Here is a 25006-nt window from a genome sequence, read left to right on the forward strand (position 1 = left end):
AATTTCACTGAGAGGAAGAGACTAAAGAATTGTATTTGGTGGACATCAAACTATATCTCAGTATCATAACTGAAACCCACACAAAAAAGGATCAAGTGCCTGTGTGCAGGATATTGCATTAGGCATGTGGTCCTTAGACAAGACACAGCACTTGGTCCAGCAAAGTTTATGATCTAAATGGGGCAGGACAGAGAGGAAACAAAGAGTTATAATGCACATGATGGAATTGCTAGGGCATTTGAAAGCTATATTAAAAGAGTTATTCTAAAGTTAAGGAGAGGAGATCAAAGCAGCCCAAAGTATCACTTTTCTTCAAAGAAATAGTATCTGATATTGACTTTTGATATTATTCTAAATTCTCGCTCAGACAAGATTACTTGTATCTTCTTTAGCTTTTACAATCAAATTCCAACCTCTACTCTGTGGCACCTGATGATCTTCAAAATTTGTCTTCAGCTTTTCTTTAAACTGATTTCCCATTACTTCTCCACTTGCTCTATATTCAATACAAAATGCTTTACTTTAATAGGACAGTAAATCTCAGAGAAGGAATTGAGAGGAACAGTTCCTCCTGCCAGTTTGACCCCGTGTTGCAGTGGCAATGGGATTTGACAGTCTCATTCAACTATGTCTTTCTTGCCCTCCCCCATTCTTGTCTGAAAACAATACTTTTAGGAGGACAGAAATTTCATAGTGCTCCAGGGTTTATTTCCTTCCCTGTTTAGTCTCCTGAAGCTTTATATACAGTGTGTATCCTGGTAACTACTAAACTCCCTTGAATCTCTTCCCTGTGAACTGATGCTATGCTACATCTCTGCCATTCTATATTTTCACAATATATTTTTTCTGAGTTAAAATGCAAGAGTTGACATTTATCCTTGCTGAAGGCTGATTCAATGATTTTTGTCCCATTATTCCAAGCCATCTTGACATAAGATCATTGAAAGTCTTGATTCAGTCACCTATCATATATACCATCCTTCTCTGTTGACCATCCTCTCCAAATCTGATTTAAAAAATGATCTGACATCTTAGTCAAAGTCATTGATGACATTTTTGAATAGAACAAAGTCAAGAACACTCAGAGTCTTGCTACTTATGACCTTGCTCAGAGTCAAACATTAAGTATGGAGGAAAAATAGGATATCTCTGGAATATCCCTTGAACTTTCAGACCCTCCATTTCTTCTTCATTAACAGGAGGAAAATAATACACACACTAGCTAGAAATTCTGGTGAAGATAAATGATCATGAGCACATAAAGTCCTTATGGCATATTTACATGTTAAAAATGATGTAAGTTTCTTCAAGGACAAAGTGAAACTATTAATCACATCTCTTATGTATTTATAATTGATAATAATAGGCCTATATTCATATTTTGTCTTTTGACATACTTATTGTATCACCCTGGCCAAGTCATTTAAACTCTATGTGCCTCAGAAAAAAGAATTTCTCCTCAACCTCATATATTATTTGTGCAAGTTCATATAAAGGAAGCTAGGCATGAGAATGATTAGAGAGTCAGGCATGGGGTCAGGGAGACCTGAGTTGAAATCCAGTTTCAAATATTTGGAAGCTGACTCTGGGCAAGTCACTTAACTTCTGTTTCACTCAGTTTTGTCATCATAAAAAGAGTGAGGAGAGAAATGAGGCACCTACCTCTGAGGATTGCTGTAAGGATCAAATTACTTAGGAATTATTCAGCTAGCTGGTGTATAGTAGGTGCTATTTAAATGTTAGTTATTATTATAGGGGGGAAAGTTCCCTCCCTAAGAGCTTTATACGGGGTTAGAGTCAGGGATTCCTAAAAGATCAATCATAATCAGTTATCATTTGCCTGTCATAGGCGAGACACATTTCTATTTGCTGGGGATTCAAGACAAAAGTGAAATAAATCTCTGCCCTCACAGAAGTTACATTTAAAATAGATGAAGCACCACATAATAATATACCAAGTAAATATACGATAACTGTTGGAGGGAAAGCATTAGCTTCTTGGAGTATTAGGAGAAGCTTCATATTTGAAGTGATGGTTTAGCAGGAAAGGAAAAAATCGTGTTTTGTAAGCAGGAGAGCATGGTCTGAGGCAGGAGTGGAGACCAATGAAAGGCAGAATTTGGGGAGATGGAGTCTCATGCATGATGAATAGCAAGAAGTTTACTTTGCTTGAAGCAAAGGATACATGAAAATGAGTAAAGGAGAAAGATGAAAAAGTGCATAGAATTCAGAGTTATACCTTAGAGTTCTCTAGTTCAAGCCTCTCATTTTACAGACAAGAAAATTGGGGTCCAAAGATATTAAATGATACCAATGCTAAGATCAATGATTTAGAACTGGAAGACACTTTCAATTTCCCATAGCCTCATTTTCCAAAGTGAGGCACAGAGCAATTGATTTTTCTCAAGGTGATTGAGCTGGTAAGGATATGATGAAGGATTTGAATCCAGGTCTTGATGACTTCAAATAGAACATTCTACCCATTGCTTCTTACCATGTTGTTAGGACTTTGAATATCACAGAGAGGAGTTTGGATTTGCTCCTAGAGAAATAGGAAATCATGGGAGGTTACTGAGTAGGGGAGTGACTTCACCCTCTAAAGTCCTTTGATGTTGCAACTTGGAGAAGAAGGGAGCCCTGTATTTCAGAAGATCCAAATAAATCAGCAAGGCCTTAAGTACATTATCAGCAATGTATTGTATCTGGATCCAAGGACATATCAGTCTTTTAGGGCTGGATGGATACATAGAAAGAATAATAGATAATGTAAAGGTGTGTGTGTGTGTGTGTGTGTGCTTGTATGTATATATATGTAAATATAAAACATATATGTGTGCATGCATATATATGTGTTTAAATGCATCTGTGTATGGAGAGTACATATATATATATATATATATATGTGTGTGTGTGTGTGTGTGTGTGTGTGTGTGTGTGTATCTTTAGATATAGTAACTATAGCAGTTTTGTACCAGAGTTAATAAGTTTCTCATTCTCTTCTCCAAAGAGAGGACATAATCAACTGGTCAACGATTATTAAATGACTTCTGTGTATAGAATCTTGTCCTTGCTACTAGCTAATTGTGGGGATAAAAAGTTTAAGTAAAACTGAATCCAGTTTAATATCTTGATTTTGCCTCAGATTGTATCAAGGTTGTCTTCTTTTAATCTAAGATTCTGGGGACATCTTCTATTCTAAAAATTGTCCTTTGCCATCAAAGTTTTAAGTATTTCTTTTCAGAAGAGCATAGTTCTCATCTCAAAGATTTAGAGAGGAAGATTTTAGGGGAACTTCTGAAGACTTTCTTCATGGAGGAAGAAAAACCCAAGGAGGGTATTTGTTTTACCCAAGGGTATATACATAGTAAAGACCAAATCTGGGGTCAGAAAAGGAATCTGACATGACTGATTCCCATTGAATCCAGAACTATTTGACTAATCATCTCATCCCCCTCAGTGGTCACTAGAATTCTGGTTACCCTTGCAGATTTGAAAATAGTGGAATATAAAACATAGTTCCTTCTCTATAAAACTTTCCATGGTATATAGCAATGTTCGGTCAGGATAAATCTTCTGTAGAAAGAACAAACCAGCAACTCCAATCATGCAGTCTTTCAAAAGAACATTGATACTCTGCCTTCTCAAAGTTTATAGGAAGCATCTGGGAGAAGCTGAGAACCCATAATTATGATTTAGTGCCATTTGAAGCATACTCAGTACAGCTAAGACAGTGTCATCTGTAGAAAAAGGATAGCCCCCACTATGCCTTCTCATCAACAAACCTGGGAAGCCAAGGAGAGTCTGCAACCCTACTTTTCATGGGTACAGGACACTTGCTTCTAGACAATCCAGAACATAATCATTTATCAGAAAGGGTTTTTTCCCCCTTCGACTTTCTTAATTCCCTAGTCACCAGCCTATGTTCATTCTGTCCTCTTTCTGCCAAGCATGGCAATGATGTGGAATTCAACCATCTAGTGTGGCAATTTCTAAGGAATTGAATAGTCCTTTGCATTTATTTATTTATTACTTAATTTTCCAAAAGGGCAGCTAGGTGGCACAGTGGATAGAGCACCAGCCCTAACTCAAATTCAATTCATGTGCATGTCTTGGCATCTTTTCCCTGATGGCTTTTGAGGAAGCAGGACAAACAGCTACAACAATTTTTCTAATTGCAGCTACAGAAGAATCAAAGGAAAGGTACAACATTTGACTCAAGATGTCATTCATTAAATAGCATTTTCTTCAAGGAACCACTGGTCACTATGTAGAATATAAGAAGCCAACATTTGGACTAAAACCTGGGTCTGAAAAATGGGTCAACTCTCTCAATCACTATTGGACTTGGAAAATTCAATTAACTAATCTATGATTAAGAGAAATTGTACCTCAGTTTCTTCTTTTGTAAGAACAGGTGTTTGCACTGATTGAATTTCTTTGGTTTTGAAAAAAAAGGAATACTCAGTATTAACATCCTAATTTTTTCAAGTTATCCACAGACAAAAGTTGAGACTAGAAAGCAAAGGCTAAATGACCAGATGTTAGTTATCTTGTCATGGCAATTCCTTTTTTTTTTATTTAGCTTAGACTAGGTGCCTTCTGAAGTCTCTTTTAACAGTGAAATTTGGTTAGTCACATAATCTCATTTATCTATCTATCTATCTATCTATCTATCTATCTATCTATCTATTTTTTTGCCAGGCAATAGGGTTAAGTGACTTGCCCAAGGTTAAACAGTCAAGTAATTATAAAGTGTCTGAGGCCTGAATTGACTCCAGGACTGGTGCTCTATCTACTGTGCCACCTAACTGCCTCTCCCCACTATTTATTTTTAAATTTTAAATTTAATTTTTAAAATTGAAACCTGGGAAACTCATAAAAAACTTTAGCAACAAAGTATCTAGCTAAATGGGAGCTCTCCTTTAGAATTTGGGAAGTGGTGATTCAATAAAACTCATAAAAGGACTCATGATTCAAAGGACTTGTTTCTTCTCTTTTGCTGATAGTCTGTTGAGTGACCTTGGAGAAGTCATTCAACTTCCCTGGCCTTGGAGCTTATTCAGGGAACTATCTAATAGAATAATCAGAAAATCAATCTCTAATATGAAGTAATAAATAAAAGTCCAATCAAAATTCCTTACTGGTAAAGGCTATAAAATTGGTGAAGCAATAAGAACCAAGCCTCATGAGGGTTAAAAAGCATTAACAATATTCAGGAAAGCTAATGTAAAGTGAGGGAGAGGGCTTATGGGGGAATTTGCTTTACAGTCTATAGAAGCAATGAGAAATTGGAGAAAGTCTGTGTTCCCTAGAGAATCAGTCAGGCTTGAAGGGGTGGGAATGGGATTGATTTAGTCATTTTCCCAGAAAGCCAATGGAGCACCTGGAATTGGGATTTGATTCTGTGCACATATTGCCAGGCTGCTTCATGTGCCCTCAGAAGAGTTTTAAAGGAAAAGATGTGGCCGGTCATATTCAAGGAATCAAACCTGATCTCCAGGATTTAGGATATGAAATAATTCCTTTAGTGTTGTATGTTTCATTTAGTAGGATAGTATAGATAGCTGTGTTTGTGTGTGGGAAGAAATACTGATAGGAAAATATTTGTGCTTACTATGCTATATGACATATATATGCATATGCATACAGAAACACACCTACATGTAAATGTGCAGATATAGAGAAACACGTAGACAGATAGCATATAAATAGATAGACAGAATGACAGACAGACAGATAGATGATAGATACATAGTTACATAAAGAGATAATAGAGAGATAGATGGATGATGAGTAGACAGATAAATACATAGAGAAGAGACACAGGCAGGCAGGCAGACAGACAGATGATAGCTAGATATACAGATAGAAACAGAGATACATAGAACAGACAGAAAAACAATCAGACAGACAGATAGACTGATAGTTATACAGAGACACAGATATACAATATAGAGACAGATAGATGATTGATAAATTACAGATAGGCATATAAATATCTAGATAAATACATGAGATGCAAAGATAGGGGAAAGACAGACAAAGAGATATTCAGATAAATAGGTAAACAGACAGATAGAAAGAAGGATAAAAAGATGATAGAAAAACACATAAATAGAAAGATGTACATTTAGATAGATGGATATACAGATAGATACAAAGATATATAGATACATATATAGGACAGCCAGTAGATAGATAGATAGATAGATAGATAGATAGATAGATAGATAGATAGATGATAGATAGCCGACATAGAGAGGAGAAGAAGAAGAAGAAGAAGAAGAAGAAGAAGAAGAAGAAGAAAGAAGGAGGAGGAGGAGAAGGACAGATACACTTTATTTCCTGTCATGAAGTGATTAGAACTGTCCTTATTGGAGTATCATGGAAAATAATGTCAAATTTTCTTAAGTAATAAAACTAAAATGAAATTTATGAAGCAAGCACTGCTTATATTCACCACAGATTTGTGTGTATATGATTACAATGAAATGAAGAAGCAATAACGTATATATGTATACAAAAAAGTTTTCTAATTCGCTTTTAAAAATGTCATGTAATATGAATAATGAATTAAAAATGAGAAAAAAGTGATAAATTCCACACTAAACTTTGGTATTGCTCAGGACCTTTTGTACTGAGTGACCATGGGCAAGTAACTTCTTTCTAAAATTAAGAGGTTGGATCGGTAAGAAAGGCAAAGATAAGGATATGTATTTATGCAGTGCCTACTATGTGTATGTCTTTTCATAGTGCCTCTTATATGTCACACTGTGCCATGCTCTTTACAAATATTACCTCATTTATGCTCATAGAAATCTTGAAAAAATAATTCAATTTGTATTCCTTTTATGTGAAGTAACTGAGGCAGATAAATGTTAAGTGACTTACCCAGGTTACCCAGTGTCTAAAGCTGAATTTGAACTCTGAACTTCCTGATCCCAGGCCCAGGATTCTACCTACTGCACCACCTAGACTAGAACAATTCTAAGGTCTTTTCTAGTCAACTCTATATTGCTAACAGCATGCTCTCCACTAGCGTTTAGACCTACTCTCCCTCATTCTCCATGTTTAACTTACTCTCCCATTTGAGTCAATCAATCAATCTTGCCTCCATTCTCAGTCCTTTCACTCTACCAACTCCCTCCATCTGAACTTTGGCCCTTCAACATTGGAGGTCACAATCAGTCTCTGTGTCTTTCCCAATTCTCTTTCAAGGGGTCTTCTTTCAGAGAATGCCTCAAGGATACATAAACAGACTTCTTAGAGGAGCCAAGTCAATCTATAACTACCCTACCTTACCACCAATTTGTTCTCCAAAAGGCACAGATTCAATTGAGAAGTCTGATCTCCCTGTTCCAAGTAGGAACCATTCTTCCCCTACTGTAGTAGTCTGGAAAAGACTCCAAAAACTAAACCTGGATTTATGAGGTCATTGACATTGCCAAGTGTGAAGGATTCAAAAGGAAAAACCCACAGGAAATCAAGACCCCAGGTTCCTTTTGTCTGCAAGGCTACAGAAAAACATGACAATAATTGGTAACAACAAAAAAAGTAGATAAATTGAAGGATGTGGCTTTTGAAATGGGCTTTGGTGAGAGATGGTATTGCTATAAAGCCTGGAGTGATTTGAAGGGCAAATGGTCACAGGTCTGTTTTCATATTAACTTTCAAAGCAAAGTTCTAAGGAGAGGCAGCCACAGACTTTCTCAATTTAGAGAAAAATCCCAAGGTGGCCGACAATTTCATTTTTGCCTCATCTTCAAAGTAACAATAGAAACCCCCTAACCAGCTCTAGATTCCTCAGTATGGATTTTGTTTCCTTGGCTATATATTGGCAACATAGAAACTGGAGCAGTCTTGTTATGTTAATGTTTTTGTTTTTAGGAATCAGCCTTTTAGGGGCATCTAGATGGTGCACCAGAAAGAAAACTCTCCCCAATTCAAAAGGCCTTGATTTCAGATCTGACTTTAGAGACAGACTAGCTTCAAGGTCCAAGGCCAGTCATTTTATCATTGGCTGCCTTAGTTTCCTCAGTTTTAAATGGGGATCATAGTAGCAACTATATCACAGGGGTTTTGTGGGGTACAAATGATGTAACATTTGTGAATGCTATGATTTCTTTTGATTTATACAATTATTTTTAGTTGATGTACACAAAACATCACAGAGAATCTATGCGTGTGCAAGTCAATCAATCAAGGAAAAAAATCAGCCAGCCACTGAGCTATGTAGACAAATCAAAAACAAGATCAAATCAAGACAAATCAAGAGTTAAATTCCATCGGAAGAGAATAAAATTCCAGAAAATGCTAATAAAAATCACAGAACCACAAGATCATCTCAACAATTAAAAAAATGGAATCAACCAAGCTTTCAAAAAGAACTACTTGCTCTTACATTTTTCCTTTCTAACCCATGGTTTCTTGCATTTTCCTTAGTCCTAATTCCTCATACAGAAAATGACTAATATGTAAACACGTTAAACCCAAATGTACACATACAGTGTTCACAAGGCAGTGGAGAGGGGTAGGAAGGGAGAGTGAAAGAAAATAGGCAGGTGGATGAATGCTGAGAAGCTTTCAAAATATGTAATTAGAAAAAGAAAAGAAAATATCAATAAAAACTACTAAAAAAAGAACCACTAAAAACTGTAGTTTATTTTTTCTGTTACAGGTGATACACAGCATCTACCTGCCATTTGCCAACAAAATAAATCCTTACCTAAAGACCTTGACTAAAATCTCATGGGATCTCTGTGGCTCGGCTAATGGAATATAAACCCACACACCCTAAAAAGGATTTTTTTAACGAATACGGAATTAGGGGCAGAAGGGTGCTTAGCCCATGATCCATGATTTGGCGATCCCTTCTTTGAGGCACTACACTAGCTTTGTCTAATTACAAACATGTGGCTTTCTCTTTTTTCTTAAACTTCACCTGTATTTGTTGATACTAACTATAATTTCCCTGATTGTGGGAATGACCACCTTCTTTGGTGTTCCAAATCAATATAAACTTATTAAGAGCCTCTGGGGCACTAGATTTTGTGCTGAGGAGATTTTTAAAAAGTTACTGTCCTCAAAGAGCTTATATTTTATCAGGAGACAAATGGGTTCAGAACCAGACTAATAGATAAAGTTCATACAGACTAAGGAAAGGACATAGAGGGAATCAGATGACAAACAGACAGTTGGGGAATCAGAAAAGGCTACATGAAGAAACTGGAATTGGATCTGAGTTTATGTTTTCAGAAGCAGAAACAATAAGGGAGAGCATTTAAGGGACACAGCCAAGGAAAAGATATACAGAAGGTATATGGAGTATCATGTATAAGGAACATTAAAAGCCAGGCTGACCTGACTTAGACACAGTAGGATGAAAGAAAAAGTAGAATAAGGCTGGATAAGGAAGTTAAGGTCAGGTTCAAAAGGGATGAATATTCAATAGAGATGTTTGCCTTTGATCCTACATGTAATAAAGAGCCATGGGCAACTATTATATTATATTTAATCTGAGAATTATCTGGGCTATCACTTACCTGAAATCAATCTGCGAGTGTGGATGTCAGAAGCTACATTTTCTAAGTTTGGCTTTCCAGAATCATCACCACACTATCTCTCACTATCAACAAACTCTATCTTATCTATCTGTCTGTCTATCATCTATTATCCACAAATGTGATCTCTCTAGTTATTAGAAGACTATGACCTCATTAAGTGCAACTAGGTGGTGCAGTAGATAGAGCACTGGCCCTAGAGTCAAGAGGACCTGAGTTCAAATGTGACCTCAGACAAATTCTAGCTGTGTGACCCTGGTCAAGTCACTTAACACTGATTGCCTTGCATCCAGAGCCATCTCCACTTTTCCTAATTCATATCTGGTCACTTGACCCAGATGGATCTGGAGAAGACTGTGAGGCTGGTGACTTAGCACAGCAACCTCTCAGTCAAATCCAATTCACATGCATGTCATGACATCACCTCTCTGATGTCATGGTCTTCTTCGAGAATGAAGGGCAAAAACTAATCTACCCAACCGTCCATCTATCCACTGATCTTTCTATCTACCTATCTATCATCTACCTATTTGTCTATTGTCTATCTATTCGTCTTCTGTCTACCTGACTATCCTTCTATCATTCTCTGAAGACTATTTTCCTGGAAACAAGATAGTGAAAACCACCAAGGCAGAAATCACTGGTATATCTAAAGAACATAGCTACTCCGGACTATTTCAACCTCCTACAGTTTAGTTACATACTGCCATATGCATCTTCATCTACGGTATGTGAAACAAAACAAGCAAATTTGTTTTTTTTTTTAAAAAAACAAGAGGTTTGGAAAATGAAGTACTCTTGATTCTTAGAGATGACAGTACCTCCATCACAGCAACGCACAAACCAGGTGATATTTCTCTATCTGGCTGTGATAGTCCAATGCTCTTGCTGAGGCAATTCCTGAAAGCTGCTATAATTTATGTACTAATAGAATCAGAAACTCTTGCCAAAGTATCAGTGTTGTTTGGGTTCAAGAAAATAATAGCAAAGAACCTCTAAAAAATCCCATTTTATCAATCAATGATTACCCATTAAAAATATTTTCTCAGAGGCCACTAAGATCATTTTATATATATAGACGTCTTCCAGGACTTAGGTCACTTCCTCAATTGCCACTTAAGTAGACAAATTGAAAATATTGGTTTCCCAATAGGCTGTAAACTCCATGAGGGCAGAGATTGTTTCCTACTTTTGCAGTCCCTAGACCACATGAATATTCCAAATCAAATCAAACCAAAATATCTTCATTGCCAGGGAGCGTGTGATGTGATGCAGATAGGAAGAAAGACAAAAACTAAACCCTGACTGCAAGGACATCTTGTTGCAGTACAGTTAGACCCACATATCTGTTGGCCTCAGCTCCATCTCAGTTCTAAGCTCTCCTCACTATGGAATTTCCCTTTTTTCCACCCATTCCTACTTTTATACTCTCTTTTGGAGTCACAGAGTCCCCCCAAACTTCAGGTGAATACTTTGTTAAAGATCTTCTCTTCCCTATATTTATGTTCATGTTATATTTATGATTATGTTATATTTATGTTGATGTTATATTTATGATTGTGTCTTTGCAATCAAATGTTTGGTAATACATTGATCTGAATTCTTTCTAAATATAAAATGAGAGTCAATGTGCAAATAATACTACACAAACAGGAAATTATATATATAAATATATATATAATTTTATAAATATATGAATTTATATATGTATATATTTACATATACATACATATATATGTGTATATACACACACACACACACACACACACATATATATATATATATATTATATATATATATATAACTGGTTAACTGAGGTTAGGAACTCTTGCCAAAGGAATGAACTATGGAATGTACTCAGTGAACACAAATGCCTTTAACTTTTGGAAACACACAGCCAAGTTAACAGAGAGGCAGTTAATAGTCCAGGCAGAGGACTTTCACATCCTGGCCGACCTGCTTATTATCTTTTTGTCCTTGAGTAAGTCACTTAAACTGTCCAGGGAGAAGGTTCTTCTTCTGGAATACACAGAGAAAGAATCTGATGAACTCTAAGGTCACTTGTGTCCCTAAGTCTCAGATCCTAAGAAGTTTGTTCCCTTTACAATAATACCTTCATCCTTCTATATTCTTCCCAGACCAAAGTCTTTGAAAACTATTCAAAGAAAGCTCTTGTCATCTTTTGAGGCTTTTGGTATTCTTTGGCGAAAGGAACTGAAAGGGGCGTATTGAGCATTAGCACCTTGATTCTGAATATCCTTTTAAAATAATTTATAAAAGCCTTTTTTTAATCTAAGGAGCAACAATGTCTATAGTCAAAGGCACTGGACAGATTAAATACTTCTTACCCCCAAAAAGGAATGGTCCAGATACATCTTGAGAGATGCATTCTTGGAAGGCAGTTATTCTCCTTCATTTACCCTCCACATAGAACCAAAAAAAAAAAAAGCTGACATTTGAATTGAGCATCATACAAACAATCCCATTAAAACTACAAAACAGGGGGCAGCTAGGTGGTTCATTGAACAGAGCACTAGCCCTGGAGTTAGGAGAACCTGAGTTCAAATCCAGCCACAGACATTTAATAATTACCTAACTGTGTGACATTGGGCAAGTCACTTAACCCCACTGCCTTGCAAAAACAAATTTAAAAAAAAAACTACAAAACAACCCTATGAAGTGGGAAATAGAGAGATGTGATTAATCCTATTTGGGGATGAGTCCTGTGACCCCAAAAGGTCCTCTACTCTCCAACTGGACAACTCTACTATTTTGAGGAATATAGTACAGTTAACCAGTGGCTAACATTTTTCTTTGCTTTACCTTTTTTTTTTCCTGGGGTCCCAAAAGCTCAAGAAAAAGTCCTTTAAGCTATGGTAGAGAGTAGACTGACTTGATGTAGAAAGAATTTAGATCAATGTATTCCTGAATATTTGATATAGATTGCAAAGACATAATCATAAATATAACATAAACATAAATATAGGGAAGAGAAGATCTTTAACTTAAAGTGCTTTCTCCTGAAGTTTGGGGAGACTCTGTGGCCCCAAAAGAGATTATAAATGTAGGAATGTGTAGAAAAGGGGAAATTCCATAGTGAGGAGAGCTTAAAACTGAGATGAAGCTGAGGCCAACAGATACGTGGGTCTAACTGTATTAACTGACTTGGAGAAAGACTCATCAAGGTGGATATGAGAGTAGAGTGGGAAGTAGACACATGAGAGATGGAAACTATGATACGAAGTTCTTGGTTTAGGATTTAATGAAGGAACCCTTGTTCCCTGAGAAGGCCTGAAGACTATCAGATTTAAGGAAAGCAGTTTTTAGTGGGAATATATATCTCTGAAGAGCAATTGCACCCATTGACATTGACTCCCTAGAACACAGCTCCAATGAACCAACTATTTAATTTACCACTGGGTGAAGTACCAAGTTTCTCAAACAGTTTTAATACTGAGGATATTCAATGTTTGTTCTCCCTACCTGTGGGCACAATGTCTCCATGTGACTGGCTGCTGTTTTGACAATTTTAATTCCATCTTCATTGGCAGACAGGGAACAAGCAAGATTAGCCACCTTAAAAAAAAGCAAAAGGTACGTCATTATTTATAAATTGTAGAGGAAAACATAAAATAACTCATCTGAAGCAGGCAAGAGAAATAGACATTCATTAAAATCACAAAACTGAAGGCCATATCCCAAATTTATTTTAAAGAAGTATCTTTGCATTGAATCTACCTAAACAAAGAAATCCAGAGTCCTAGAAAATTGAGAAACAAAGAGTTATAGAGAACTGAGGGAATTATTATAGTCCTACTCAGTCTCTTGGTATTCCACATTTACTTCATAGTAGGAAGATGTGCCCAGGTTCCCTTACTATGAGACTGAATATAATGCTGATCCATGACTTGAATGCTAATAGATACTTAGAATCTCATATGAGTGGTTTATTTTACGTTTTTAATTGGCTTATTACTTCCCAAGGGTCTATTACGCATAGTTAAATTGTACTAAGCAGTGACTGTGTCTTTCTGCATGTTTTATTCAGAATCAAATAGGCTACAGGGCTGGACAAATAAATGTTAATTAAATTCCCTGTTTTCTCTCCCTTTTTTATGCAACTGTTATTATTTTTTGAACTTGAGGCTGCATTGGGATGGAGATGGGGAGGGAGACAGAAAAGGTATTGAATTTCAATTACAAGGATCCTTGGCTGTGACACTTTCTGGCTGTGTGACCTTGGGCAAGTCACCATATCTCTCATCTCCATTTTTTAAATCTGTAAAATGACAGGAGCTGTAAAATGAGCGAGATGACCTAGATGACCTCTGAGGTACCTTCTACTTCTAGATGTACGGCCTCATACCTCTCTGTGTCATGGCTGCCGCCTCTATTAAAAAAAAAAAAAAGATGGGGTTATACTAAATGACCTTGAAAATTATCTCTCCCTCTAAAGTTTGTGGACTTGCACAGGTATAAATGGGGTCAGGAATTCCTTCATCTGTCATCCCTAGTCATTAGGCAGATGAGTAAGGAAATAGATTAATGAACCTGAGATGATCTGGGTTCAAGTCTCACCACTGAAGTTTAAAACTTGGATATCACTAAGCATTTCTCTTTCAGAACCCAGGCAATTATCTAGGGTTGTAAATGACAATGGTTTGTGATCTTGATGGGTGGCCTTTGGAAACCAAAATTTATTGTCAATCAGTAAGGGAAATGTTAAAAAGAAACTTGTCTTACATCTGTTACAAAAACTCAATATTTACCAATAATTCCTTGTAACATCCATTAGGAAAAAGGAAATAAGCATGTATTCAGTGCCTAGTATGTGCCAAGCAAATATTATTTCATTTAATCATCATCTGGGAGGTAGGTTCTACTATTTCTATTTTCAGATGAGGAAAGTGAGGCATCAAGGTTAAATGAATTACAGAGAGTCACAAAGGTAATAAGTATTTGAAATCTGGTCCTTCTGACTATAGGATCAATACTTTAACCACTACATTATTCAGCTGCTCCAGTGGCAAAGATCTCTCCATGCTTCTCTGCTTCATGAGTCCCTCTTTTCCAATTCCCCCAAACTCTTGACAAGTGATAAAGACAAAAGCTATGATTTCTCTATAGGACCATCATTTATAAAGCTGAAAGGACCCTTCTAGGTCATCAATTCAAAACCTACCATTTTACAGATAAAGAAACTGAGGCAAAAAGACCTGCTCAAGGAATCATAGTTAATAATGTATGAAGCATGTATTTTATTTCAGGTACTAGCAGAGGTGATAAAGAAGGGACTCCAATTACAATCCTATGACTCCAAACCCCAGATTCTTTTCAAAGTTCTTCTCCTTAACACTGGGACTAAGCAGGCCAGCATCTCTAGAAAGAACCATGTTCCCAACTGTCATAGGAGAAATAATAAAGCTTACTTAAAATTGTAGTGAGAGGGATTAGTTATGTGATTTCACTGGGATATGGAATTCCCAAAGGGGAAAGTCCCTTGTCCAATGCAGGTTGGCACCTTCTCAGCAATTTATAGTCTTTTTGTTTTTGCTTTTGTTTGTTTTTTTTTTTTTTATTTAAGGCAATGGGGTTAAGTGACTTGCCCAAAGTCACACAGCTAGATAATTATTAAGTGTCTGAGGCTGAATTTGAACTCAGGTCCTCTTCACTCCAGGACCAGCACTCTATCCACTGCACCAGCTAGATGCCCAAGCAATTTATAGTCTTAAACAATTATCCCAGAACACAGAGGCGAAGCAATCTGTCCAGGGTCACAAAGTCTAGATGAGACAGACACCAAACTTGAATCCAGGATTTCCCAGCTAGCTCACAAGCTACTACTCATCACTAACACACTGGGAAATAATTTTATACCTCCAAAATTAGCTTAACACCACATAGTTCTTATTGCGGGTAACTCAAATGGGTTATATACATTACAAGCTCTGCCAAACATAAATAAACTGAGCAAACCAACTTGTGTGCCTTTTGATCCCAATTAGAATAATACCATAAAAGTGTTTTTTTCCAGACTGTTTATAAATACATATTTATTGACTCACTCTTCTCACTACACTGCTTTTAATATATCACTAATGGAACAGATACCCTTGGATTGTACCTCCAAATTAAGCAATCATAGCTCTACATGATTGGTCTTTGAAGGGACACTCCTCACTTTAAAACTGCAGAGAGGAAAATCTCATTGACTTGGGTTCTGGTTGGCGCCCCAAGTCTTATTTTTCATCAGGTATTAATGCACCAGTAACTTATTGACATGGGTTTTCTCCTACCCAATGCCAACTGATCCAGGATAAGACTGAGGGTACTATTCCAAGGTCTTTTGTGTCATCCACACTATGATGCCTCTTCCTTAAATTTAATGTCTATGGAACCACTACTACTACTTCAATAAAAGATGCATCTTGAAAAGCATTATGGTTTGATACTCTTTGGATCTTCAGAGCAGGAAAACCTGAGTTCAACTTCTGATTGTGACATAATCTGGATGTTAACCCCTTAGTACTCCCAAGCAACATGCAAAAACTACAAATTGAAAGAGAGTTGTCAATCTGCATTAATAATAATAAGAATTTCCTTATCAGGAGATCGTAAAGAAAACCATAAAAATGAAAATATTACTGTTATAATCTGTGTCTTGATTTGGGATTTGATTGATATAAGGATATATTGATATAAGGAATTCTCAGCGATGAAACAGTGAGAAATGCTGAGAAACATTGCTAACACAGCAAAGAATATAGGTCTGAATCTTACATTTCTTACATCATCAATCGACATTTATTAAACTCCTATTTTCTGAGCTCTTTGCTAGAAAAAGAGAAAGTACAATACATAAGATGCTTCCTGATTTCAAATGCTACCAAGCATTTATAGAGTATTTTAAGGTTATTCAGAGTGCTTTACAAGTATTAACTCATTTAATTCTCACAACAAACTTGGGAGGTAGGTGCAATGATTGCCAACATTCTAGAGTTGGGGAAACTGAGGTAGACAGTTTAAGTAATTTGCCCAAGGTCACACAACTATTAAATATTTGAGGTTACATTTGAACTCATACCCAATGCTCCATCCCCAATGTCTCTCCCAATGTTCTATCCCCAATGTCTGTGCCTCAAAAAGTTTATAGTCTAATGGAATTAAGAATACAAAGAGATATGCTATATATTTTAGAGTAAGTACATCAAGAAGGCACAAAAAAAATATAATACAGAAAGCAAAGCAGTTCAGCATCTAGAATACTATGGACTGAAATCAGGAAGACTCATATTCCATATTTCAAATCCAGTCTTAGACACTTATTGGATCTGTGACCTTGGGCAAGTCACTGAACAGGGTGCCTAAATTCTGTCTTCTGTAAAATGAGGAAGAGAAGGAAAGAAAAAACTTCTCTAGTATCTTTGTCACAAAAACTTCAAGTGGGGTCATGAAGAGTCTGATATAACTGAAATGACAGATCAACAACATGTACAATATTAAAAAATATATCCACTTCTCTGTGATTCAGTTCTTTTATTAATAAAATGGATACAATAATGGCAATTAAATCAGTCAATTGTAAACCATTTTGAAAATCTCAAAATAAGCATCATTAATATAGAAAAACAAAGAGGTTCAAATCAATGGTCTTTGAGGACCATAGACTGAGAACTGATAAAAGCTTAAGACACATTCAGTTTAACCCTCATGTTATAGAATGTTACAGAATTAACCTACAGAGAATTCAAGTGATTGGGAGTATGTAAGCAGCCAATATAATAGACAGGATTTGAATCTAGCTCCTCCATCTCTTAGAGCTACGGCTTTCTTCATTGGAATATACTACTTTTTATCTATTCAAGCTGAAGTACATGGCCCTCTGAAAGCATTCTCCCAATGTCTCCTATTCTTTCTGCTCCCTTTTGGTTTGAATTTGTATACTTTGGATATATGCTAACAGCCACCCTTTGTGATGCTATGTTAATGAGAAAGACACACAGATTAACATGAATACAAAATTATAGGATTGCAGGTCTTGTACTAAAACAACAGCAACAACCAACAAAAACCAAAGCCCTCACTACCTCTGTCTCCCTCTAAAAATCCTCAAGATAAATGAACCTGGGAAACAGCTATAGGCAGCATCATGTAGCTCAAACAGTATATTGATTTAGAGTCAAAGGACATTACTGTGACTCCTAGCTTTTCTATTCTCTCCCTAACTTTGTATTCTCTAGCAAAAAAATGGCAGAATTGGACTAGATCACCTCTAACTTTGATGATGATGATGATGATGATGATGATGATGATGACATTAATAACATATTGAGGTTCACAAAGCACTTTTAAAATATTATCTCAATCACTCTTGGGAAGTAGGCACTATAATCCCATCCATTTTACAGATTAAAAACCTAGCACAAATAGAAATTAAGTAGTTTCTCCAGGGTCACACAGTTGATAAATATCTAAGGCCAGATTTGATCTCAGGTCTTCCTAACTTCACGTTCACATTGTCTCCACTGTGCTACCTAGCTCCCTAAAAGTCCTCAGAGAAAATCTCATTATGATAGGAGTTTAAAAACCTTTTTTTCTGCCAAGAGTTACTTTGGACATCTATTAAAGTTTATGTATCCCTTCTCAGAATCATATTTTTAAATGTTTCAAAGAAAATGCATAGGATTTCAGAGAAAGCTGACCATATTGAAATACAGTTAACAAAATGTTTGTTTTAAAAAAAAGTTTATGGTCCCAAGGTTAGGAACCTCTGCCATAATAAAATGTAGAATGTGCTAAATGTTCTTGCTGTAAAAATAAAATTAACTGGAAGGGATTGTCAACATCAATTATGCCAACTTGAGTCCCAGAGAAAGGAAGGGAGAACTTCCTTCAAGGTCAAACAGCAACAAAGTAATAAAATATACCTTTTATATGAGTTAAAAAGTTAAATTCAAAAGCTATTCCCTTTTATTCACTAATTTATTCTCCTCCCAGTTCAAGAAGGAATAGTTTTTTAGCCTATTTGGCTTCTGGATTAAATATTAGTAATGATAGCTATTAATAATAATTCTCATTTGTATAAAGCTTTATGACTTGCAAAGCACTTTCCTTATATTGTCCCTCTCAGGGAGGTTGTACAAACATTATCTCCATTTTACAGATGAGCAAATAGGCACAGAGATATCAAAGACCTCACCAGTGGCTCCATGGAGAGGAAGTGAACAAACCCTCATCTTTTGATTCCATATCTAAAACATTGTCCATCGCACACCTCAGTTCCAGATTACTGCATCATTAGAGTTAGTTGAATCATAATTCATATTCAAATGACATTATTCACAAAGACTTGGAGGATTTATTCTATGTAAATAGGTAAAGTGAAAGAGGAAAGAACTATATTTTTCTACTTCCAGATTTTGTCTATTGGTGGCATATTTCTCAATTATAATATTTTGGGGGAGTTAAGTCCAATCTAAATATCATTGGTGATAATGCCTTGAGTCAGTCTCTACTTTTTCAAAGTCCAAGAGCAATAAATAGAATCCAAGGACCAGCCCCAGACTGTTGTTGACTATGGACAGATCCTCACTAACAATACCTCCCTCTGTTCACATTCCATCATTTCCTTATTCAGATATTGTATTTGCAATACCATCTTCTTAAAATTACCATGAATAAGGGGAGGCTAGGTGGCACAGTGGATAGAGCACGGGCCCTGGAATCAAGAGTACCTGAATTTGAATCCAGCCTCAGACACTTAATAATTACCTAGTTGTGTGGCCTTGGGCAAGCCACTTAATCCCATTGCCTTGAAAAAGCTAAAAAACAATTACCATGAATAACATGGTATCTAGACTGAATTTAGTTTCATTTGAACATCATTGTCCATCTTCTGGTATAATGTAAGCTCTTTGAAGGTCAACCCTGTTATGTGTCTATCTTTGTATCCTCATCTCCTGAAATGTTTTGAACCTTTCACAAAGGACACGAAGTACCTTCACAGGTCAATAGGATCAAGTGGATGGTTAAGGACACTGTACACTAGGTGTAAGATAAGGACAACATTAGTTCCAATGCAGCCTCAGAACGTGTGACCCTGGGCAAGTCACTTAACCCTAATTGCCTTGCATCTAGGGCTATCTCCACTGGTCCTGATCCATATCAGGCCATTAGACCCAGATGGCTATGGAGAAGAAAGTGAGGCTGATGACGCAGCACCATCACCACCCACTCAAATCCAATTCAAATGCTTGTCATGACATTACCTCCCTGATATTGTCTTCTTTGAAAATGAAGGATGGGGTGGCTAGGTGGCACAGTGGATAGAGCACCGGCCCTGGAGTCAGGAGGACCTGAGTTCAAATCCAACCTCAGATACTTAATAATTACCCAGCTGTGTGGCTTTGGGAAAGCCACTTAACCCCATTTGCCTTGCAAAAACCTACCAAAAAAAACCAAAGGACAAGCATTCTTTATTATTATCATTATCATTATCATTGTCATTATTAGTGCTGCTGCTGCTGCTGCTGCTGCTGCTGCTGCTGTGGTGGTTGTTATTATTATTACAAATAAGGAAAGCCAAGGTGAGAAAGCTTAAGTGACTTAGCCAATCTAGTAATTGTATGAGTAGGGAATTAAACTTCGATCTTCCTGACTGTAACTCCATTGTTTTATGCACTATGCCCCCATGGCAGCTTTTATATGCCTTCTTCTGGGAGATCCCAACTGACTCAAAATAAAAGCATTCATCAGTAGTAGCCTAAACTTATTACTTCTTATTACTCACAAGGCATGATAGTGCTCATATTAATGCCAGATGGGTTACAATACTCTTGCTCTCTGTTTGAGGATTAGCAGCTGTCCAAATACTGAAGCTATGAGGAAAATAGGGTAACAAATTTATCAATTCTGAGTTCAGAATTGAACAAGAAGGCCACAATGACATGGTTTGCCTTCGTTCAACTAGGCTGGGATTTGCAGGACCCCAAGCTCCTCTCTGAAGTAAAGACACGCCTTTTAACAATGACTTCCTTCTGGTGATAGTCTATGGATTTAAATCATGGAATGCCTCCATCTCTAAAACCAACATGTGGGGATGAGCCAATACTGAATCCAATGCAGGTGCTTAAATAATGCTTGCTGTTTCATACTAAATTAATTTCATTAGGCTGCAGAATGTTGTGTAACTGGTGAAGAGCTGTTCAAGAAAAAATAGTGTAAAGAATATTGTTAGAGAGATGTCAGCAAGACAACAAACATTTATTCAACTTAGACTATGCACTGCACTGTCTTAAGTAGCAGGAGGATACAAAGAAAAGAAGAAAATCATGCCTGACCTCAAGGGGTTTAAAGTTTAGGGGGGGGGGGAGAACATCCAAACAACCTTTATGCAGGAAAATGGGGAGCAGTAGACAGAGAAAAAATTATAAAAATAGGGTGATATACAAACAGAATGGGAGGGGAGAGATAACCATGCAACATCCAAGAAGAAGGAAATATAATCGATTGATAGCTTGATGCTAAATATGTGCTAATTCAGTGCTAAGAAAACTAATGGAAAAAAGCCCTCCATTAGGATGCTTAGCTCATCTGTGAAAATTTCAGTGGAGGCAATATTAACTAATGGCAAAGGACATGAGTAGATGGGCTGGTTTTTGCTTCACTAAAGAGAATGTCCTCATTGGTGAGATTACAGAGACATCATACACTCATATAAAATCCCCTTATCAAACAGTAAACATCATTCCAGTCAATAAACAAGCCTCCACACACACACACAGAGCTGTTCCTAAATACTAGCATTTTAGAGTTCATACTCTTTTGAGAAACCAAAATTGTTTCTCACAAAATTATATTCACTATAGATACTATCAAACATTTCAAGTTCAGAAGCCATCTGATAGACTTTTATTTTAAAGAAAAGTATTGGACAAAGAGGTAAAGAGAACGGAGGCATTACTGTTGTTCTTTAGTCATTTCCAATCGTATCTCACTCTTTTCAACCCCATTTGGAATTTTCTTAGCAAAGATACTGGAGTAGTTCACGATTTCCCTCTCCAGCTCATTATTACAGATGAAGAAATAGGGCAGATTTAAACTGACTTATCCAGGATCACGTGGCCAGTAAGTTAGTGTCTGAGCTTCATGACTTCAGGATTGCCATTCTATTCACTGAACCACCTGATGTCCCAGAGGCATTTTACCAAGAAATTTATTCTAGAGGAAAAACTGAATGTTCTACCACAATATAAACTGCATTAATTGGATTTCTCCTCCACAGTTCTGTCCTGATGCAGCATTGAAATATGTGGATAAAAGGAAGTCTCAACTATTCTGTAAGTGGAATGCAGGCTCTGGCAATTTCTCTCAAACATTGTAAAGTCCTCAAGTATCGAGTGTATGCCTAGTACCTGAGGACTTTCCTAGTGAAGCTTAAAGTCCAGGATAAAGATGATGATAGTTTCCTTGTAATCTGTCCCAGTCAGAGAACATGGAGAATATTATGTTCAGTTCTTTTAAAAAATAACTTATATTTAATTCAATCAGCATTTATTTCCTCCCCTCTCTCTTCTAATTTAAAAGCAGAAAACCCTTTATAATTTATATAGACAAGAGAATTAAATTCCCACATTTTTCAAGTCCAAACATATAAGTCTCATTCTGAAATCTATCACCTTTCTGTCAGAAGGTAGGGAACATCAATCATTATCAGTCTTCTGGATTCAAAAATAGAAATTAGAAAAATTAGAAAATAGTCAGTGCTTTTTAAAATGTTAGAAATATTATTTTCCTGGTTCTGCTTACTTTATTTCACATGAATTCATAAAAGTCTTCCCAGGTTTCTCTAAACTCATTCCTTCCATATCACTCATAATACAGTAAAAGCTCATTACACTAATATACCATAATGTGTTCAGTCATTCTCCAACTGAGGCATCTCCTTAATTAAGGAACTTCTTTAGCTTCTGGGTCCTTGTCAAGGTAGTGCTAAACTACCGAGTATTCCCTTTCTACAGAGTGCAACTATAATGAACATGGTGTAAGAATGCCAGTGGTACGCTTGCCAAAAAAAAAAAAAAACTATTTTATAGAGAACTCACACAGGGTAAGAGCTCAAAAGGGAAGAGATACCAAGACCTCTTGAAGACCTCATTGAACAACTTTAGAATTGATTGTATAGCTTGGGAGAGAAACTGGCACAGGACTGCCCAGCATGGCATGCCCTCATCAGTAGTGAGGGAGCTGCACTCTATGAGGAAGGCAGAATCGAAGCAGCCCAAAGGAAAGGAAAGGAGACTTCTGTAAGTTCAGAGTACTTATCCCAGAGATTCACATGGACTACTTGTACTTTTCCTGTGGTAGAACAATCCCAGACAATATTGGTCTCATCAGTCACAGTTGGTCACACTGAATTTGTCTCAAACAATGTGATGTTGGTTTTGTTGGGGTTTTTTTTTATATTTTCAACATTCATCCATATGCATATGTATATTTTTAAGTGACAAAATTTCCTTCCACACTCCCTTCCCACCCCCTCCCCTCAGTGGCAAACAGTTAAATTAATATTGTATTAATATTGAGTCATTTTCAAGAGTGAGGAATTAGGATTAAGGGAAAGAGATAAGAGACCATTTTTAAAAAGTGTTCATCAGATTTTAAAATATCAGTTTTTCTTTTGTTTTGTTTGTTTTATTTTGCTCCCCTTCTCTGGATGGGGGTAACATTGTCCATATTGGGTCTAATACAGTTGTCCTAGCACAATAGACTGCTGGGAGGAGTATCATTGTTGATGTGTACATTGTTCTCATGGTTCTGCCCCCTTCGCTTAGCATCAGACCCTGAAAGTCATTTCATACTTCTCTAGAGTCCAACTATTTATGGTTACTTAAAGAACAATAACATTCCACAGTATTCATGTGCCATAACGTGTTTAGCCTTGCCCCAACTGATGGGCAATATAGTGATGTTCTTTTGGTCCTCCTCAGGAACAAAGGACAAGAACCAACCTACCAGTTCTTTGTCACCCCAAAAGAGCCGGTATTAAGATCTTTGTACATGCGGGTTCTTGTTCACTTTCTTTGTTCTCTTTGGGATATCGTGCCTAATTCTGGGTGTCATATTTTAGGGAGGTTATAAATAAACAGAAAAGAGCAAGAAGGATGGTGAAGAGACTAAAGATCATGATGTGTAAAGACCAAGTGAAAAGAGAATACTCAAAATCTAGAGAATGGAAAACATGGGGAAAGAGGATAGGTGCATTTATGCATTGGAATATGTATGACATGGAAAAGGGATTAGATTTGCCTGGTTGTCTACCAAGGACAGAAAAAGAATAATGCTTAAGAAATCTTCCTGATTCAAGGAAAATGTATCCTAATGATTTCACCTATCCCAAAGTGGAACTAGCTGTACTGAGGTACTAGATCCTGCCTTTAAACACTGAAAGTCTTCAACAAAAGGTTGGATGATCACTGGAGGTGGACATGGAGAAGATTCTTTGTTAAACTACAAGTCAGACTAAATGGTAAATAAGGTACCTTTGACTGGAATATTCTTGGATGCAGTATATTACAGTTAGGACACAGGAAGAGGCAGACTGATTTTTTTTCATATGCAGCAGCTCTCAAAGACCATCTATATGGTGAAGAAGGGCTATAATATGCATCAATGGAAGGACTAGTCATGATGACCAAATCATTTTTTCAGTTCATTTTCAGTCATGTTCAACTCTTTATGAGCCAATTTAGGATTTTCTTGGCAAAGATACTGGAGTGTTTCACCATTTCCTTCTCCAGTTTGTTTTTATACCTGAGGAAATGAACCAAACAAGAATAAGTGACTCCCCCAGAATCATGTAGCTAGTGACTATCTGAAACTGAATTTGAACTCATGAAAAAGAGTTTTTTTCTGATTTCAGGGTCAGCACACTACAAACCTTGTCAAATTGGATCTTCTACCAAATCATAGATCTGGGAAATATTGATTTAACTATAAGTTCTAAAAAAATGAGAAGCTTGAAAGTTAGCATAGGATTGCTTTTAGAGACATGGTCTTAGAGTGCAAAAGAATCAGAATCAAACTATACCTATGGTTGTGACAATAAGCAAGTCATTAAATACCTCAAGGACCCTGACAGCATTCTAATACAGGGGGCCTTAACATTTTGGGAGTGTGTCATGTGCCTCTTTCACAGTCTGATGAAACTTATTCTCAGAATAATTAATTTAGAGCACTAGCCCTGAAGTCAGAAGTACCTGAGTTCAAATCCAGTCTCACACTTAATAATTACCTAGCTGTGTGGCCTTGGGCAAGCCACTTAACCCCATTTGCCTTGCAAAAAACAAAAAAACAACAAAAAAAGAATAATGAATTTAATGAAATAAAACATACAGAAGTATAAAGGAAACCAATCATATTGTAATATTGTGTATAACTATATGTAT

General features: G+C 36.6%; 1 protein-coding gene across 2 annotated transcripts in view; it reads right to left on the minus strand.

Annotated features, from left to right (window-relative positions):
* LOC141520652 (catenin alpha-3-like) overlaps positions 1 to 25006 on the minus strand; it is a 1797877-nt gene that overhangs the window by 604736 nt on the left and 1168135 nt on the right. For both annotated transcript variants that reach the window (XM_074232362.1, XM_074232363.1), the window contains exon 10: positions 13044 to 13136. In XM_074232362.1, the coding sequence (XP_074088463.1) occupies positions 13044 to 13136 (93 nt within the window). The remainder of the gene's footprint in view (positions 1 to 13043; positions 13137 to 25006) is intronic.

This window comes from Macrotis lagotis, chromosome 4, assembly GCF_037893015.1.
Source record: "Macrotis lagotis isolate mMagLag1 chromosome 4, bilby.v1.9.chrom.fasta, whole genome shotgun sequence".
Taxonomy (NCBI): domain Eukaryota; kingdom Metazoa; phylum Chordata; class Mammalia; order Peramelemorphia; family Peramelidae; genus Macrotis; species Macrotis lagotis.